Consider the following 21,574-nt stretch of genomic DNA (forward strand, 5'->3'; position numbering starts at 1 on the left):
CTTGTTCCAATACCCGGATGCATTATTGATGAGCTCGTTATTAAAAGCCAGGAACAGAAATGTCTTTAAGGCACAAAAAGACGGCAATAAATTTGCTCCCGCGGAAAAGCAATAACATGGGATTCAGCGTGGATTGAGGAAATAAGTCCCGGTTTTAGCTCAAACCCTGAAAATAAAATGTATAAAGGAGAATGTTGTGCCCTTTACTCCACTCACCAAGGGGGCAAGTAAACTACACAGTGCAGTGAGTGATCACTAAAGGGCCCCCCCTGTCATTATCCGCACTTTAATGCATATGACAGCTGCGTGGTTCCTATATATTTATTTGGCGTCCCACTTGAGGGGCTCTTCATCATCTCCCCATATGCAAATCCTCTTTCGCCGTCGGCTCCAGCACTAGCTCAGGGGTGAGCCTAGTTAGCGGCACCTGGGGGCAATATTTGTTAGGCGCACCTCCCATATCTAACACGCGTGCACATACCAGCATGCAAACTTGTTCTAACACCCTATCCCCCTCTCTCATCTGCCTCATACCCCTAGGCTCCCCCCTGACACTGTACACTCCGTGCACTCATCAACACCATGTGCTGACGCACACTCACACCGTACCCTGCCCCCGCGGCACCCACCTTAGCACACCCCTGCTCCCATTTATTTCAGCTGCTGATTGGCTGATAGCAGCACCCAATCAGTTGCCAGACTCATCAGACCACAGAGGAAGAGGACAGCTGCAGGGCTGAAGCTTCCAACTCAAACCTTTTTTCTTAATTTTTGATACATTATTTTTCTTCTTAGTGTTAGGGTTAAATAAAAAGTCCAAAATAGACAACTCACCAATAGTTACCATTATAACAGTATCGCTTTACTAATCCTTTGTAGTCTTCTATATTTACCGGCGTCTCCATTTTTATGCCTCATACGCTGAAGAAGGTGATGGATAAAAGACGTCTTACGTCCTGGTAAAAGACCATCAGGAAAACCTCTAGGGCTGGAGAAGCACACGATTGAGTCATTAACCGTCTGTTCTCCACATCCGTCACAGGTAGGAGGTGTAGCGTTAGTTGCCATAATTTGTGATTCATAGGGGGAAGAAAAAAAGATTATTTGGCACCAAATAATTATCTAATATAAAAGAAAAGAGTAGCATCAGCTGTGTTTTACGTACTTTTTGTCGTGATGTATTTAGTATTTACGTTTCACGCACCTTAGCGTGACTTTACCGCATTAAAGGTGCGCTGTGCCTTTAAGACACGGAGCCCCGGGTCCCTGCTTTCCCGGACTGATGCAGTAAACGGGTTTAAAGATCGCCCCCTGTAATCGCTCCATTAAGCGGACGGAGACCAGGTGGCCCGATCGCCCGTTTATGTCACGGGTACACGGGTACAGCTCACAAACGTATGCCAGAGGCGGCATTGACTATATTTTTTAATCTACAGAACAAGACGTGTTTCCTTTTCATTTAAGGATGGAAAGCTGCCAGAGTTTATTACGTTTTTTATTTGTTTTGGGGTGAGAGCACACTGTATCTGAGTTATTATGTTAATTTCTATATTTCTATATTATATTTCTATATATATTATAGATATCTTTATATGTTATAATATTTCTATATTATATTTATATATATATTATACATGTATTTATATGTTATAATATTTATATGTAATATTTATATATTTTATTTATATATATTATACATATCTTTATATGTTATAATATTTATATGTTATATTTCTATATTATATTTATATATATTATACATATCTTTATATGTTAGAATATTTATATGTAATATTTATATATTTATATATTATATTTACTCATCTCTTCTTATGGTCTGTGCATTCGAGTGCGACGTACGTTCCGTCCCTGACCGGCATGGTTTTGTGAATGTGAATATTGCAGACGCTGCAAACGAAGGCCATTTCTATAGACAGAACAGAGTCGAGGGTCTTGCTCGTGCCGGCACCCCCCTAAATTTGACTTGTGTTGAATGTGCCCTTCTAACTACTCTATACTTAGTAGATATGCCCAGAAATTATTCTTTAATCATGTCGATTTTCGGCTCAGCAATACTTTTAGCCTGGAACACTTAATTGTCACATGACACAAAAGCAACCCTTAAAATAAGATATTTGTTCCTAAAATGATTTAGACGTCAAAACAAATATTCCATTTTATTACATAAAGTTCTATAAACAGCGATCGATGAATTTCAAACGCACCCTGCTCACATTTTCTTATAAAGTCACGGAGAAAATAATTTAGGAAATCCCAAACCAGAAACATTCATTATATATTATTATCTGTTAGGTATTATTCTGACATTATTAGCAATTCATTTTCTGTACAATACGTCTGCCGTTTAAATATATTAAATAATAATAATAATAATAAAAAAATCCGATTACTGTTTTCCTGCTTTGTGTGCCGGTATGGTCTTTACGAACTTTATGTAACATTTTCTGTACCAAAAATCACCAATATTACAAAAAGAATTTTATAAAACAATGGGAAAAAAACAAACAGAAATAAGTTCATAAAATTGCAAAGAGAAACACATATTATTGGGTGCAAATGGTGCGATGACACTGGTGTTTTTAGCCCAATTTTGGGTGAACGGGCATATTCTCAGGGTCATACCGTACGGAACTGACTCCCCCATACATACAAACATCCAAACTGCTGCTTTTGTTACTGGTAAATCGCAAACCAAAATTCCTGCTTGAATACAGGTGACTTCATTCATAATACATTCACCTCCCGACAAGTGATTATTTACATTGCAACAATTTTGCGTCAAATTTTGCCTCGTTCACAATTGTTGCCAGGGATACTTAATTCTCACGTGACACAAAAGCAGGCACTGATAGGCTGTACTCATAGCAAGTGAAAAGGTTTCTCGTCTCTTGTTCTTAAGTGGTTAAAATACCAGGGGGGGGGGATAACAGATGGGATAAGGCTGAGCTGCTTATAGAGTGCAATTCATCGTTTGTCTAAATGGAACTGCCCCTTTAACAGCATCGTTCACAGAAATCTACCCCTACTACAGAGAAAAATAGGCATATCTTCGCCTCGGTTTCCATGGAAACATGAAGAAATCCATTTAGAATCTCAGAAACCCCTTTACATTCTAAGAAATTTTGGAAAGTAAAATAAAATGATTCAAAATGAAAGCATGAGCTTAAATAGTTATCTGTTTGAACAAAGCCTTACTTCTCCGCCATTTTGAAAATAAAAATGTATACTTTTTGGAGACTTCTGGGTGGAAAATAACGGATATTCGCATTATCTTCAAAATATAGTATGGGAAGAAGTGAAGATTTGCTCTGAAATAATTGCGTTGAAAAAAGAATAATCATCTTATTTTTTTCGATTTTTATTCCTTTAAATAAAAAGAATGAAGTACCGTGCTGCGTTTGGACCTCTCGAGAAGGCCTTCAAGACATGAGAAGGCGCCTTAAGGCATTGCACCGCGTTTTCATTACAAACCTTAGCGTTTAAATATCCCCAGGTATAAAAAAAATGTGCTCTGTAAAATATTCCATCTGTTATACGGTTAGCAATACATACATTATTAAAATAACCAAGCATCGTTACTCAAGGCGGTGGCGTCTACCACCTGTCTTTATGAAACACTTCCTTCTGTGTCATTTCGTTGGGGTGCTCCGAAATACAGGCCCCTTTGATATCATTCCGCTTATTGTCGGGTAAGTCTTCTTGGTTTGTACATATTTTTAACGCCCTGGTGATAAAAACATCTAGGTTGAACGGGGGCTCCTGGCTGGTGTCGCTTGGCGCCCCCTGGCGCGGTGGAGATGGTTGGTGATCTTCTTGCATCTCAGGTGGAGGACTTGCTGGACATTCGAGGCCTGCCTGAGTGCTCTTAACCCACTGAGCTATCTCCAGAAAAAGATTGGAAGGCTCGTCTTCCAGTGGCAGCTCTCCGCTGGGCGAAATGGTTGTCCTTTTCCAGTTGGAAAGATCTAAAATGAGTTTAGGTTCGGAGTAATGGTGGGGTTTGTTGTCTCTCCAGAGCAATTTATCCAAGTAGGATGGAGACCCGACTTTATATTCACAGGACCTTCCGCAATCTCCCTCGAAAACCCGATCCATGGAAGAGTGGGATTGTTCCAAGAATCTCTCTGAGCTGCTCTGGGAGTATTTGCGAGGATCTACCTGGACTTCCTCCGCTTGCGATTCAGATGCGGCCCGGGGGTCTCGTTGGACATCACTCATTCCGTTGCCTTGGTCTTGTCTCCAATCCAGATCTGAGGACAGGCTCACTTGATACCTGCGAAGAGGAAACGGTTAATACGAACGCACAGAAAACATATTTTTGTTTATTTAGATAATTCTTTCAGACTTTTTGTCGTTATACGTACTGCTTATTAGTGATTGTTCTGGAACATTTTTAAAGACACTGGTGAGGGCCAAACGTCTTTCATCAAATCTGTGCCTATAAGCAGGGAACTCCTGTCCTTTACCTGTATGCCTTACCATGTGTTTATGTTCTCATTCATTTTGTATATTGTGCAGGGAAGGCAACACCGGCAATGTACCCTGGCCCAGGTTGACTAGGTTGATAGGTCTGGCACGGGGACAAACCAGGAAACTGACTGTCCTCACGGTCCGACTCTGCCCAATGGGCCAGTTCCAAAGGAGATCTCCATCTACGCCATGGAGGACCGTGTTGAGCCGGCACAGCCCACGTAGTTTCACGTAAAAGGCGCTACACGTCTTTAAGAAGCGGGACGCTGAGCTCATATAATGACGTTCAATGTCGCGAACGCTGGCGGCGAAGGAGTTGGATGGGGCGCTGCCCTGGGTCAAGCTGAGCTCCTGACTTAATAAAAGTGATTAAACACAGAAAGCATCGAAGAGTCAGCTAAATTATCTCAGATTCAACATACAAACAGATGCCCTGCTTTCCCGCACGATTACCAATAGTTGAGCCTCGCTCCTGGAGACCATAGCTGGGAACATCCCTTGCGGATGCAGCCAGGACTACCCGCTGTCATCACTGGGTGGTCCTGCTGAGATTGCGGGCGGTCCCACTGATGTCAGTGGGCGTTCCCACCGACATCACTAAGCGTTCCGGCTGATGTCGCATGATGTCGCACCCCCATTTAAGGCCAAAATGAGCGGTAAGTGGGGGGGTGTCAGGATCCCGCGACCCCGGGGATTCGGGTGTAGACCCGGAGAAGCAGCACTTCTCCTGCGGTCTCCAGACGAAACCTGGAGAGTCCCTGACCTGATTGAGGATGCACCCTATAGGGGTAAATCTGTTACACTGGTGCATCGATCCGTTTGACCGGAACATACAGCTAAAAGACAACCACTATCTACCTACATATAGCTATACAGTGTATAAGTGTACATATATATACTTAAATATATGGATTGATTAAAGTGTATATATTTCGTAAAATGCCCTTGAAGGCAACATGAATTTAAAACAGCGACTGCCTCCTCTTCGTACTATTTATAGAAATTCGTGTGAACGTCCCCCGATAGTCACTCTATGTATGTAAAGTAATGGTTCTGCCATCATCAAATATAAAATGTAATAAGTGTGCGAATCATTTGCAATTGGGGGAAAAAAGATCCTTTTGATTCTTAAGAAAACAATCTCTAGGTCTTGTGGTTGGGATTTCATGGTACATCCATGGCATGAAATATATATAGCGTAACATTTACGAAGAGTAAACTTCGTGGCAAATACCTGTCCCAGTTGGAGAACCGACTCTGACTGGCTTCCATCAGCAAAATATCATCAATTTCATCTTCGATCCGGAACGGGTGCTGGGAGACGGGCTCATCTTCTGGGCATGAATACGGCATCATATATGAATGCTGCAGAGCGGCTTCGGCCGTTAATCTGTCCATCGGGTTGAAGGTCAATATCTTCTCCAAGAAATCAATAGCTGTGTGGAAAATAACCAGAAAACGTTAAAATGCTAGAGTTCGCACCCAGAACTACATAACTACAAAGCGTGGCAAAGGGTGCCAATGGATTTCACGTCCGTGGCATCCCCGTCTGATGGTCAAGGGCAGGCGAAGGGGGACAGGCATGGGACACTGCCATTTAATGTTGCCCCTAGTCGGCTCTCTGAGAGGGGGTGACTATGTCCTGGGGACGAGGGGGACAGGGCGAGGAGAGGAACAACCGAGAAAGAGGCAGGAGGCATTTAATGCTGAGAGTCTGGCACTAAACCGATAAAAGTACGGGAAAAATGTGTCTTTGTGGTGCGTATGTAACATATACTTATGTATAATAAATAAATATAAAAATAAATATTTACATTTAACAATATTTTATAAGCTCAATAAAAAAAAAAAAAAATCCAGAAAATAAAAATACCGTATTGGCTCGAATATGGGCCGCATATATGCGGCCTATATTCGGGGTCTAGCGCCCGAGGCCCGGGACATGCAGTCCCGGGCGGCGGGCAGGCAGCGGGGTTAGGATACAGATCCCCCGCAGCGGTGCAGGGGACCTGCATCCTACTCCCCAATACGCTCAGACAACCTCCCCTGCCAGCACTTCCCACGGGGGGTGCCGGCACAGGAGGTTGTCTAAGCGCATCGTCCGGTTGTATACGCGTATTGCGTAGATGCCCCCCGCCGGCCCCGCAAGACAGCCGGGAGTCTGCTCCGGTAAGTCGGGGTGGGGGGGGCAGAGTGGCAGCAAAACTTTTAGGGTGCGGCCTATATACGGGGACGGCCTATATCCGAGCCAATACGGTATATATTTTTTGTTTTTTCCAGTTTTCTGGATTTTTTTTTTAAAAAATTCACTTACAGCCTTAGGCGGGTACACCGATCCACAAATAAAAACAACACGGACAGCGACGGATGTGGTGGAGGCCAGGACCGGATTTTTGGCTAACTCACCCTCCAGGTTAATCTCCGGAAGAAGTTTCCGCAGGGGTTTCTTGACTTCCCAATTTGCGCTGACAAAAGACGGCATGACCTTCAGCAGCTCCTCCTTATCCTCCTTGTGGATGACAGGAATCGTATCCAGGATGAGCTGCATCTGCTCCAGTTCGTGGTTTCCTAAAAGAAATCAAAACTGAAAATTCCTCACGTACCACGGAAACGGGAGAAAAACCACACGTTCCCTATAATTACAGAGAACGCTAACAAACTTAGCTAATTTAGCTAATGCCGTAACGACAATTTATAAATCAACCAACTTAACAAACTAGAGGCCTCCTTAGAACTTTAGCGATTTACATTGACGCGTCGTACTATATTTTACAAGAACCCAAACATAATATTTCTCAATCTAGGTTTTAATACCTAAAAAAGTTTTATTAGTAAATATTAATTCACATGTAAACTAATTTTTCATATTTAATAAAAGCTGTGATTGAGAAAATGCATTTCTTTTTTTATTTCCTTTTATTTGCCAACCTGCCCCCAAGTTATGCACATCTGACCCCAGGCTTGCCTTATACCTTTGATATGCCTTAAGCCCCCAGATATGCCACTCTGCCCCCCCAGACTTGCCGGTGAACATCTGCGTGATGCGCATAGACAACCTCCGCTGCTGCCGCCACTTCCGCTGGAGCTTCTATAATGGAGCACTGGAAAAATCATGTCACGCCGGTGCTCCGTCATAGAAGTCCAAGCGGAAGTACCACGTAGCAGCGGAGGATGTCTGCACTCATCGCACAGACGTTCACCGGCTGCCAGACAGGAGAATCCGGGTCCCCTGCAGCGCTGCGGGGGATCTGAATCTTAGTCTCATAGTCAGACCTCTATTGGAGGTTGGATTATAAAACGAGGGGTATTTTTCAGAGCATTTTCTCTGAAAACCCCTGATGTTATAATCCATAAAATGGATTCAACTAATCATTGACGATTTTCATTATCGGTTATTATCGATTTTATTGATTCGTTGTTGCAGCCCAAATCTACTACGTCTACAGAAATGACTAATGCTGATCTACTTCACTGCCTGATCACCGAATCTATTTCCCTGCCAACGTGCCGGTTATTGGGCCAACACAGAAAAAGAGTCACATGAGCTTGTTATCATTATATGTGGCCATAACACACAACACCATATGCTCACACACGCTAACACCACACTCTTATACACTCAAAAGACCATTGGACCAATATCGATATATCCGTTTCCCTAAAATTATCAAAATTGTGTTTTTAGAAGCTGAGACGGCATCAGATTCCTTTTACCCCAAACCCCATGATGCAATTCGGTTTGACACAATATTTACACAAGTCCCTTAAAAACGCTCCCAACATTCCTACCCCCATTGCTCCAGATTTCATGGAATCTCAGCAATGACACCAGAAGCTGATATCTATGTCCAATAACGTAGCATCGCCTGAGAATATTAAAACCACAGAAAAATCTAAAGGAGACGTCGACCTTTCAGTCAAAGTTGATATAAAACGTAAAAATAAGCTGTTATGGCTTGATTTCCACCAGACTCCCAATCCCCATAGTTACCGCCACGGCAATTATGTGCCTGGGATTCGTCATCAAATGAGCGTTCCAAGTTATTACGATCCAACATCAATGAGTCACGGTCACCGGTTATTTCCATATCCAACAGGAGGCAGACGTTAACCTTGTCGGAGGACTCGTCAATAAAAACATAAAGAACACCGAGAAGATAACGTTTCATCCCAACGATGCTACAGGTCCCCAACTCCATAATGAGCCATGCGGGACTTAATTATCCGGCCGTGGCAAATAACGTTAAGCAGGGCAATTAAAATAACACTAAAGAACTCAGCGAGGCTTAGCTAACAATCACTGGATTTTAAAGAACGTGGCTTCTGGATCATTTCACCCCGTTGGCGAAGGCGTCTCATTAGCGAAGCAAAATAAAACAATACAATGTATCAAAATCTCCAATAAATTAGTTAAAAAAATAATAAAAAATATAGTATTCAAGTCAAAAATGTAATCTAAATTTAATTTAAATCTAAAATACTAAATATATATTGATATTTAAAACAAAAGTACCGTACTAATTTTATATTGATATTACCGTTAATATGTTATTTTTAAATAATGATATTTATTTACCATTTATTTATTTTTATTTTAATTATTTTTTTGCATTGGTCTCTTTCAAATAGGAGAACTAGACCTATGGCATACAAGTGAACATCTATATCAATTAATTTAAGGACAAGGAGGCGGGAGTTGCTATAAACGTATGTATCTGATGCTTCTACGATCAATGGTTGGGCACAACAAATAAGAAATGGGGTATCTCCGCTTTTAAGGACATTATTTCCAGGCTAGATGCATGATGCGAGCCTACGTTGATAAATGCAATGTAACGCATTTGCCGGTGCCGCATATAAACAGACTAGAGGGATCGGTTGTATAAATCAAACAAACAAAATATAGAAAAACATTTAGACTTCCTTGCAAATATGCAGTAAAGAAAAGCCCTACAGAAATAATAAAGGCAACAGAAGGACTGAAACATGAGAAGTGATTTGCCATTTTTGAAGGAACACATTGATGGGCGAACAATTTATACTTAGCAGTAACCTTGGAATTAGTAAAAATGTTGATACGCCAATGGAAATATCCCCATCGTTTATGGCCAAAAACGTGTAGTAGAACCTTCTGAGTAAAGGGTTCCACTAGTTGTCACCTGAACGCCACAGCTTGAAGTCCTACGCATGATATGAAAGGAGCTTCAAACAATACTACATAGAGATGAGAGCCTAAAAGAAGTCTTCTCCTCTGATCTGTTCCAAACAGCTCCCAAACCTGAAAAGAACTGTAGTAAGGAGCTTCCTAAACAGACCAGCAAAGAATGACATGTCCCCCATGTCTTCAAAAGAGGAGCCAAACGCTCGTGTACACTACTGACACAGAACCATATACCGGTCTATACCATGAAGTCAATGGTGCCTTCTCCTGCAAATCATCCAATGTGGTGTAACTCATCACACATGTTCACATGTTCAGTGCCATAATACAGGCCAGACCTAAAGCCCATACATATAGTATGAACAAAAACCAGGCCAGACACAACACTTCTGCCATAATGGGCACAACAATGGTCTGAGAGCCAACGCATTAGGAACTTCCGAACACAAAGGAAATATGTGAATGGAAATGTATGCAAAAAAACGGACATCCTTCATTCTGGTGTAAATCAAGGTGGATTTGATTTAAATCACTAGTTACTAAGACTTTAAATCATGATTTTTGTAAAGACTCATTCTTGCTGGTAGTTCCAACCTATAATATTTGCAACCAGATGAAGACTTCATATTAAGAACATAAACCTAAGAAGCGCTGCGTAAATTGTTGGCACTATATAAATAATAGATAATAATAATACTAATAATAATAATAAACCTGTCAGATTGGTAAAACCGCTATATCAGAACTGATTTTAGTTTAATAGGTTAATCACTACTTAAATTGTTTATTTTTTTAACTAAAACAATAACATTATAAAGCATACATATTTTTGCATTTGTTTAAATTAAATATATTTAAAAAAAATAAATATATATATATATATATATATATATTGCATGAAAGTACAGCCTCATGCTACATAACTAAGCTCTGTTTCATGTGGAATAACCTTTGAACTATAATGCATTTTAATCCCTTGACGACAATTGACATGCCAGGCACGTCACATAAAAACAGCCAGTTAGCGACAATTGACGTGCCTGGCACGTCATGACTTTTAACAGGTGTAGAAAGTGATCTACGATCGTTATCTTCACCCAGACGTTGTATGGCGACGACCCCTGATTAAAAATAGCTTAGGAGGCGATCAACAATTAACCCTTCAGTAGTCTTCCTCATATAGAACCTAAGACTTTAAGTGTAAACTCAAGTTATTGCCCTTATAGGAAAACCCCATGTGCAAGACTTAAAACATGCAAGACTTCTTCTGGGGCAGCTGCATTTATTATGGAGGGGTAGGTTTGGGTTGCTGATTGGACCTCAAAAGCTTGAAACTTAACAGAACTAAATTGGTATAACCTTTTGTCAGTTTATTTTCCGCAGCTAACGCTTTATTCTGGAGTAACCGTAGCATAATAATAATGAGTATTAAGTGCTGGGTAACAAAAATACACCAAAAACTTTAAAAAACAAAAACAATACCAACTTTTAAAAAAACTCAATGACCGAACACACAAAATAATCTAGAATGGATTTTTATCCCGTACCTTTTGGGCGGTAGAACCCAGTGGGGTATAAATGCACACATCTTCTAAAAAATGATTAAAAAAGGAAATATTTACTGTTGTTACGGTAATTAAAAGAAATAAAAAAAAACGTACCTGCAAACAGCATCCGTCCGGTAAGCATTTCCGCTAATATGCAGCCGGCGGCCCACATGTCAATGGCTTTGGTGTAGTTGTTTGGGGAGAGGAGAAGCCGAGGGGATCGATACCATTTTGTGACCAATCCTTCCGAGAGATGACCCTGAAACACAACGGAAAGCTTGTCTTCATCAACCGCGATTGGCGTTTTTAATTAACCACTAACATGCTCGCTCTGCTTGATAATACCTGCTTTTTTAATATGAAGAAGATTTCCCTGAAAAAAAGATACATTTAGTCATATATGTATATATATATATATATATATATATATATATATATATAATATATATATTTATTATGGAGGAGTAGGATTCAGTTGCTGATTGGATGCCCGTCAGCAGCAATGTGTGACATCATACAAGCTGTGACATCTATATGTACAATATACACTGTATACGATACATACAACCTTATAGATTCCATTGGACGCCCCCTTGTAATAAACATTTACAGATTGGTAATAATGAATTCTTTTCATAGCAAACAGCACATCCGACACAGTCTGACGGCCACCGCCGGCGTCACCGCTGCCGAGTGATTGAGAATTTGGCAGGAAGAACAAAACAGCTGTCATTTGGGTAACAATAACTGTTCGGTTATATCGGCCGTTCTAATCCCCCCCACCCTCGCTGCCGGCCGCCGCTTTGCCACCGCGCAGCAATTATCCGGGAAGTGATCCAGCGGCTTCTCCGACTGCCCGGCCGCTGAATCAGACCTCTCGAGGCTCAGCGACGTGCCGGCAAATTAGGCTTATGAGGTTTTTTTTTAATAAATATTGCTTGTGTTCTCGGCTCTGGCACAAAAAAGAAAAAAAAAGAAACAAGCAATGCATAGAAAGCGAAGGGAATATGGAACGGATGTGTCTTTACCATTCAAAAGGAGGATTAATTAGAAATTAAATTTTCTGGATTAAAGATGCGCTTTATCGTTATTTCTAACACAGAAAAAAGAATATTCTGTAATTATTCAGGAGCCGTGGTTGTGAGTCGGGAGTATAGACAGAATACCTAGGCAGGTATGCTGGAAGCCCTGATAATTAGGATGCCTGCCTATTTGTCAGGACTGTCCTAAAATATTAAGGACTGTTAGCAGTTATGATAGAACGTTGTCAAATATGCTTCTATAAAAATAAATTTACATGGATTCTTTTACAAACTGGGACTCCTGATTTACTTTGAAACATAGTAGTCCTTTGCCTCACTTCCAGCGTCCAATAACAACTTAATTTGGCCTTAATTAAAAAAATATAGGTTCCTCGGGTAAAGTAGAAGCTGTTTATGATATTGTCACTTAAATATGACTGTAGCAACGCTACACAAATTGGCCTAGCCTCCTGGGGGGGGGTGACCTCTAGCACCCCAAAACCCCCCCCCAAAAAAACGTATTCACCCCCTAAAGCAGTTCATTCATCCGCATCCTGCAGGGAGCAGCACTTGGCATGCGCTGGACAACAACCTACCCTCATATAAATTCATAACCCACGGTGTGTCTAGGTCAACCGAACCCAATTATCAATTACAGTATTTGCTTGATTATAAGATGACCCTGATTATAAGACGACCCCCCCAAAATGTGAATATTCATTTAGAAAAAAAAGAAAAAACCTGAATATAAGACGACCCTGTAAGAAAAAAGTTTTTTTTAGTAAATATGAATTCACATGTAAACAATTTTTCATATTTAATAATAAACTCTGATTGATATTACGTTATATCTTACAGCGATGAAAAGAAAATAGGCATTAGTTGACCTGATTGGCATGAAAATCTTTTTGTAGGTGAAATGGCGTTGGTGCAACAATGTTATAAAAAACAGCAATCATGCCTGCTTTATGACATAATGGTGCTATTACATAGCGTGAACTTTATGACTGTGTTGTGAAGCGTCGGTGTCGTAAGACATTATAGCACTGTATAGATCGCCCGTTAAATAAAGAGTCACTTATGTCGCAGCGCTACGGGGTTCAGCCGGGTTTGGAAGCAACATACGTCTCGTGTTTATACCGCTGGGTTTAACGCAAGACGAGCTGAAATCATAAAATAAAATGAGAAAAAAATATAAAATAAAAATATAATCTAAAAAAAATATGGATGGACGCAAAAGACCACTGAATGGTACATTGTATCACATTTTATGTTAAAATACCTAATTTAGGACCCAGCCTGAAAGAATCTTTGATAGGATCCACCTATATCGCCTTAATCAACGACCCTCCGACTCAAGTTATGAAATGTGAGGACCCTTCCCATAAGCGGACCACCCTAAGAACCTGGTAACGAGCAAGTTAGAGGGGGATGGGCAGGAGGGAAAAGAAATCACCAAATCGGAAAAGAAGTCCAACAAACGTAACGTAACGCTTCCAATGTTCTTTTACATAGGAGACACGTGTATTAGCTATAGGGTCCGTTTAACAAACGCTATCTATAGGTGATAGATATTTCACATATTGTATATTTTAAGGTTATTTATTGACAAATAACGAATACAACTACCGTATTTGCTCGATTATAAGACGAGGTTTTTTCCAGAGCAAATGCTCTGAAAAATACCCCTCGTCTTATAATCAGGGTCGTCTTATAATCAGACCTCAAATAGGTCTGATTATGAGACTAAGATCCAGATCCCCCGCAGCGATGCAGAGGACCTGGATCCTCCTGTGTTAACCCCCCCCCCCCACTTACCGGTGCTTCTGAGTCCCCGGTGCTTAGTCCGGGCTGCGTGTAGAGCTCTACGCGATACAATCGCGTAGAGCTCTACACGCTGCCCGGACTAAGCACTGGGGACTCAGAAGCACCGGTAAGATGGAGGGGGGGTTAACACAGGAGGATCCAGGGGACCTGCATCCTCCTGTGTTATGCCCCCTCCAACTTACCGGTGCATCTGAGTCCCCGGTGCTTAGTCCGGGCAGCCTGTAGAGCTCTACGCGATTCGCGTGGAGCTCTACATGCTGTCCGGACTAAGCACCTGGGGCTCAGATGCAGGGGACCTGGACCCTCCTGTGTTATGCGCCCCCCCCAACTCAGAAGCACCGGTAAGTTTGGAGGAGGGAGAGGGAGTGTTAAATGGGGGGTGTAAGGCATTTCTGGAGGCAGAGTGCTCTTTGAAATGCCTTTTAACCCCTTTAATGTCACTCTGCCTCCTGAAATGCCTTAAACCTCCCTATATGCCACTCTTCCCCATAATATGCCTTTTAACCCTCTAAGTGCCAGATAGGGTTAAAAGGCATATAGGGTTAAAAAGCATATCAAGGGGCACAGTGGCATATAGGGTTAAAAGGCATATCATGGGGCACTGTGGCATTTAGAGGGTTAAAAGGCATATCATGGGGCACAGTGGCATATAGGGGGTATAAGGCACTTCTGGGGCAGATGTGCATAACTGGGGGGCAGGTTGGAAAATAGAAGGAAATAAAACCAAAATATTTTTCTCAAGCATACCTTTTATTAAAAAAGTGTTTATATGAATTAACATTTACTGGTAAAACTTTTTTCCTATAGGGTCGTCTTATATTCAGGCTTTTTCTTTTTTTCCTAAATTAATATTAAGATTTGGGGGGTCGTCTTATAATCAGGGTCGTCTTATAATCGAGCAAATACGGTATTAGTATTATCAGTTATCAGTATTATCAGTTTAATAAACCTAACATATATATATATATATAATGTTAAATATGGACCCTATGCATTTATTTGAGTAGAATTCCCACAAACTGCTTTCTAATTTTTTTTTTCCTGTAAAACCGAATGCAGAAATTATTCCAAACGTCCTGACTTTGTGCGAAGTTAATTAGCGGGGAGTACAGATTCTCTTTGTTCAACACCAAGGTAAAGGTTGAGTCACATGACATGTCACATGACTGCACGTATAGATCAATATGTCTCGGTGGTCACTCTGATGCAAGGGCAATAGATTTATCCAGTTACAAAATATCGACGTTTCCAACCATAGTGCAGCCCTTTGTCAGGATCAAGATAAATATACAGATATATATACAGATAAGCCGAGCGCCAGCCGTGCGGACTGCATGCATTTATATAACATATACATTATATTCAAAAGTTTGGGGTCACACAGCTGTTTTAACAGAAAATAAGGACATTTATGGCTGTAACATAATTACAATCAATTAGCCTTTTAAACTTAAACTTGGATCAGCGAACACAACGGGCCATTGGAACACAGGAGTGATGGGAGTGATAAAGGGCCATTGGAACACAGGAGTGATGGGAGTGATAAAGGGCCATTGGAACACAGGAGTGATGGGAGTGATAAAGGGCCATTGGAACACAGGAGTGATGGGAGTGATAAAAGGAAGTTGGAACACAGGAGTGATGGGAGTGATAAAGGGCCATTGGAACACAGGAGTGATGGGAGTGATAAAGGGCCATTGGAACACAGGAGTGATGGGAGTGATAAAGGGCCATTGGAACACAGGAGTGATGGGAGTGATAAAGGGCCTCTGTACGCCTATGAAGAGATTCCTTTAATAATCAGCCGTTTCCAGCTACAATAGTCATTTACAACATTAACCCCGTCTGTGCTGGATTTCTGATCCATTTCATGTTATTTTAATGGACAAAATCTGCTTTTCTGACCCCAAACGTTTGAACCATTTTTTTTTTAATACTCTGAATTTATTTTAAAATTTTATGAGAATAAAAGTAGAATTAGTGTAAGCGGTGGATATGATTGAATATGCGTTGTGAATAATCACAAAGCTCTTCGTGTTATCTTGGAAAGAGAAATGAAACCGGTTTTTACTGTATCCAGAATGATTTCTCACAGGAGGAACGGGCCGGGTAGTTGGGGTAAAAAGTTCTTATCTGCCATCGAATTATACGGCTGGAATTCTAATCACGGTCGGTCTCTCGTAGATTTTAATTTTAATTCCTCCTTCTGCCCTCTTCGTCCTTCACGTGTTTTTTTTATATGCTTAACGGCATTAAGCATATATTTTTAGCTTGTAATCGCTCCTCACGCGTGTTTATTGCGGAATATCTATTTCAGGGGCAAAAAAATGTGACGGGAAGGACATGGCGAGGTTTGTGACGCTCGTGAAAGTTTTATTTGGAGCCACGGCTGATATCGCACTGATAGCATTTGCAGAACATGGATCGCTACGTTCCTAGAGGAGCCAACGGTCCCGGTTTTGCAGGATAGTCCCGATTTTTAGGCACCGTCCTATAGCCCCGGTTAGCAGCCTTATTGCCCCGCTTTTACAGGCTGTGAGGATCATGGGCGGGTTGAGAGGATCATCCGATCTGCCCTGACCGGCTGGGGTTGGGTTGGTGGCCACCCATGTTTGTGACCAGTGCTGACCCCATATCACTCAACACAGGTGTCCCAACCTGGACACCTGAAATGTTGGAGGGGCATGAGAGAGGGACATAAGGGGGGGAAAGGGGACAGAGAGAGGTTTTGGTTCTAAATAGGGACTGCCTCTTCTAAGAAGGGACACTTGAGAGTTATGATGCCATCTGCATGGAAGCCTGTCTGAGAGGCCTGCTTTGGAAATAATGTCAATAAAGGCATTTAGTTATTTTATACATTCTGTGAAATATTCGTGTCATTACAATCACATAAATACGCCAGAGCGCTGCTTAGTGAAGGTGGGCCTAAATCCCACCCGGATCCCCTGCCGCTGCCGTCTCCTCGGATCTGTAACATTGTGAGCCGCCGGATGCTAACTCAGAAATGCCAAGAATGAGTCCTGGAGCTGGTTTAGCGTTATCTGCAGCGCCCGGGTCACAACACGATACAAAATACCCCTCGGAACTGCAATTGTATAATGGGACGGGGTAACTGCAAGTCATTTGCAAGGGATCAATGCAATTAGATATTCAATCATCCAGCCGTCATAAGTTACTCAGTCTTCACACACATACTCTCTCACACACATACTCTCTCACACACATGTACTCTCACATACACGTACTCTCTCACGCGTACTCTTTCACATACACGTACTCTGTCACACACACATACTCTCTCACACACGTACTCTCTCACACACACGTACTCTCACACACACACACGTACTCTCTCACACACACACACGTACTCTCTCTCACACACACGTACTGTCACACACACACGTACTCTCACACACACACGTACTCTCTCACACACACACACACACGCTTACTCTCTCTCACACGTACCCTCACACACACACGTACTCTCACACACACACACACATACTCTCTCTCACATACATACTCTTTCACCCACGTACTCTCACACACACACATACTCTCTCACACACATACTCTCTCACACACACGTACTCTCACATACACGTACTCTCACACACACGTACTCTCTCACGCGTACTCTTTCACACACACGTACTCTGTCACACACACGTACTCTGTCACACACACGTACTCTGTCACACAAACGTACTCTCACACACACACATACTCTCTCACACACACGTACTCTCTCACACACACGTACTCTCACACACACACACGTACTCTCTCTCACACACACGTACTGTCACACACACACGTACTCTCACACACACACGTACTCACACACACACACGTACTCTCACACACACACACGTACTCTCTCACACACACACACTTACTCTCTCTCACACTCACATGTACTCTCACACATACGTATTTGAAGAAAGGCTGTTTAAAATACATTTTATGATATTGCAGTATATACAAAAAATATAGTTTATGTGAACTTAAATTATCATTATTACTCAGCCCTTTAGAGGGAGTATAATCCTCATTTCTTTAGTAAAAGGTATCAGTGAGGTACTTCGGAACGCCAATCATTCACTGAGCCGCGCATGCACACCTAACACAAGCTGTTTTGTCTTTTCATTTAAATGTAAAGTGCAGGGACAGCAGGCACCATGAGTTCCGTGCATTGCTAGTCACAGCCAGAATTACCACGGGTGGGTGATTGAGACTGAGCCATTCTATTGTTTATCTCAGGCACTATGATACAGTGTCAGGGTGTTTATCTAGTTGATTGGGCTCGGATAACAGAGCTGGAACGCAATACATGCAGCAAATATACCAATCCTAAAAACTGTGTCACGTGAAACTGTTTCACTTTTATTTTTATAAATTACACGAGCAGTAAAAAAATATACGGTGGGAGTTCAACTTTAACTGGCAATTCTCTTCTTCTGGAGCCGCGTAAAAAAGTGTAAAAAAAAGTTTAACAAGACATATAAAAGAAATATTTTTAAGACATACAAATGTAGACATTCATATGTCATAAAGACGCCGGAGAACTTTACATCAGATAGAAAGCCTCTGTGTATTCTCTGAAAGCCACAATAAACATTATTTATACATCAAAACAGAAGAAAATATAAAAGGTAATCATACGGGTGATAACAGGAGGCATGGCCCTGAGGCACTGGGTTAACGTTTCTCCAGCAGCTATCCAAATCGCTAAGCAAGAGAAGTCCCAAAAGTATGGGATCTTACATCGGTGTTCTAAGCTCCATATGTCCCCAAAAAAAGAGACCCCAAACGTGTTAACTTAGAAGGTCCTCGTCGGCTGAGGATCCATCCCTTGAGAAACCGGGGATCTCGCCTGCCTTTTTGGTTTTTCCTTTCACTTCCGCTATATTAACATGCTATATATATATAAATACTGTATATGTAAATATATATATATATATATAATATGCTGTAAATGAAAACTGTATATATATATATATATATGAATACTGTATATATATATATGCTATATATGAATGCTGTATAGATATATATATATATATTAATATGCTATATATATATATGAATACTGTATATATATATAATATGCTGTATATGAAAACTGTATATATATATATATATGAATACTGTATATATATATATATATATATATATGCTATATATGAATGCTGTGTATATATCTATATATATTAATATGCTATATATGAATACTGTATATATCTATATATATTAATATGCTATATATAATACTGTATATATATATATATTAATATGCTATATTAATATAGTACTTTGGTGGTATGTATGGATTATATTATGAAATGTATATGGCACCTTATTCTTTGTGGCTTTACTTGTGGTTGCGCAGCTCTATATTGATCAATAGAAGCCCCCCGAGGATCCCCCACCTTTCGCAATTTATGTATATAATCCTTTCCAGGAGAGTGCTGGGTTTTCCATTGGAGGAGCTCAGGGCGATGAGGTAAAAGTCACGATGGGTTTATTACAAACAACACGGAGCTATAAAATGTGTCACGTTCTGCGAGAAGGTAGTCATACCCAATAAACGCGATGGAGATACAGATCATGATGGAATTTCCAAAATCCAGTCATCAGAAAAACGCGGTCACTCAAATTCTGGCAAAAGCCAGGCTGTTTGGGTTTATAGCTTGCGTATTGTTAAGCAAATATGCCGAGTTAGAATAAATGTGTGCCAGAGTCTGGGGAACAGAGCCATTGGCACACATTCATTATCTCGATAATTTAATTACAAGAGGGAGAACAGGCAGCTTGCAGCCGGCAACCAACGGAACGAAGCTACAATAATACCATCAATCAATGTTGGTGAGATGCAAGGAAATTTTACTTAACCGAGAGGGCGGTGTATAAGTGGAACAGCTTCCCAGCGGAAGTGGTAGAGGGGATTTAAACATGCATGGGATAGACATACGGCTCCTGAATCTAAGACGAGACCGACGACGGATTAAGGTTTGAGTCTTGGCGGCAGATCCCGCTGGCCCTGGGTCAAGCTTAAGGCAGAGCTCAGCCACAATATGCCACCGATTGCCATTAAAGGGGTTCTGCAGCAGCTGAATACTTTAAATTTCCGCAATGGCTTCAAACAGGATCAACGGATTGATTGATTGATGTATCAGGTAGGAAAGTAATACCATGATGGCGCTTACACTTATACATGCAGTCTCAATAAATGGATAATTACCATCAAAACCCAACATGGATCTTTAACAGGGTCATGAGAGGCGTAATAATATAGATTTGCGAAAATAAAATCAATGAAAAGGGGGATATCTTGCTGCTCATCGGCTCTATGGGATATTTATTTGCTGCAGTTAAAAAAAAAAAATATTTAGCAGATTAACTAAAATAATAAAAATACGTATGTTTTAGTTTAAAGCATTTTTAACAATACTTGCTCTATTTTGTCATTAACATTATAAACTAAAACATGCGTATTAAGCAAAATGTATTAAAAACCCGGAAAAAAACGCACATAGCGATATCTGCTAAGCCAGAGTCGAGCGGTCGGCCGCCAGACGTTAACAATAATTAGTCAGGAATAACCACCTGTGCCAGCATCAAAAAAAATAAAAAAAAACGGTGGAAAAGTCTCAGATTTAGGTTTCTTTTGAATACAACACAGAATCTTAGTTTCCCGCATTGGAATATTTTAAAAAACATTTCATTCCAGTACCTTGTGTGAGTAATGCTGATCTACGATCCTCGCCAGACCAAAGTCACCAATCTTCAGGACTAGGTCTTCTGTGTTGATGAAGATGTTGGCCGGTTTGAGGTCCCTGTGGAGGACGTTCGCCGAGTGAATATATTTCAGCCCGCGAAGGAGTTGATACATGAAGAGCTTGGCGTGATCCTCACTCAGGGGGCCTTGTTCCAACAACCTCGCCAGGTCGGTCTCCATGTGTCCCTGCACGATGTACACCATGTCATACTTCAGAAGGTCTCCTTGGAGGTCAGCCCCTCGTGGACCCAATACTGCATGGACCTTGACGATATTATCATGGTTAAGGCGTCGGATGATCTTGATTTCTCTCAGGGCATGCTTCATGCTGCGGGCGTCCCCAATGGTGATTTTTTTTACCGCTACTTTCCTGGCGTTTTGGCTATCGGTGGCAGAAAGAACAAGCCCATTGGCGCCGAAACCCAACGGCTTAAAATCCACGAAGCGGCCACCCAGATCGTAGCCGTACATGTTGGCGATATAGTTGCCCTTTTCTGCCATTGCACCGACGTTTCGGCTTGTAGGAAAAGGTAATAAAGATAAATTTAACAAAAAAAAAAATAAAGGCAGCAAGCAGCCTTTAATAAATTGTCTTATTAGGATTTTTCACCAAAGGAAAACGAGCAAAAACTCCAATTACAAAAAGGTTCCTGAAGAAACAGCACTGTTTTTAAAAAAATACTTGCTGATTCTTTCTAGCAAGAGAAGAATTGGAAGAAAATGAGTCAATTCGCTTGCA

The 21,574-nt window shown here is 41.1% G+C and overlaps 1 protein-coding gene across 1 annotated transcript; it reads right to left on the bottom strand.

Moving 5' to 3' along the window:
* Positions 1-3,136: 3,136 nt before the first annotated feature.
* MAPK4 (mitogen-activated protein kinase 4) lies at positions 3,137-21,373 on the bottom strand. Its single transcript, XM_053448219.1, has 5 exons — positions 20,791-21,373; positions 11,314-11,458; positions 6,898-7,059; positions 5,726-5,927; positions 3,137-4,294 (listed from the first exon to the last, which is right to left on the bottom strand). Exons 1-5 carry the CDS (start codon positions 21,334-21,336, stop codon positions 3,616-3,618), a joined length of 1,734 nt encoding a protein of 577 aa, XP_053304194.1. The 5' UTR covers positions 21,337-21,373; the 3' UTR covers positions 3,137-3,615.
* Positions 21,374-21,574: the final 201 nt, after the last annotated feature.

The sequence above is a fragment of the Spea bombifrons genome, chromosome 1, assembly GCF_027358695.1.
Source record: "Spea bombifrons isolate aSpeBom1 chromosome 1, aSpeBom1.2.pri, whole genome shotgun sequence".
In the NCBI taxonomy this organism is placed as follows: domain Eukaryota; kingdom Metazoa; phylum Chordata; class Amphibia; order Anura; family Pelobatidae; genus Spea; species Spea bombifrons.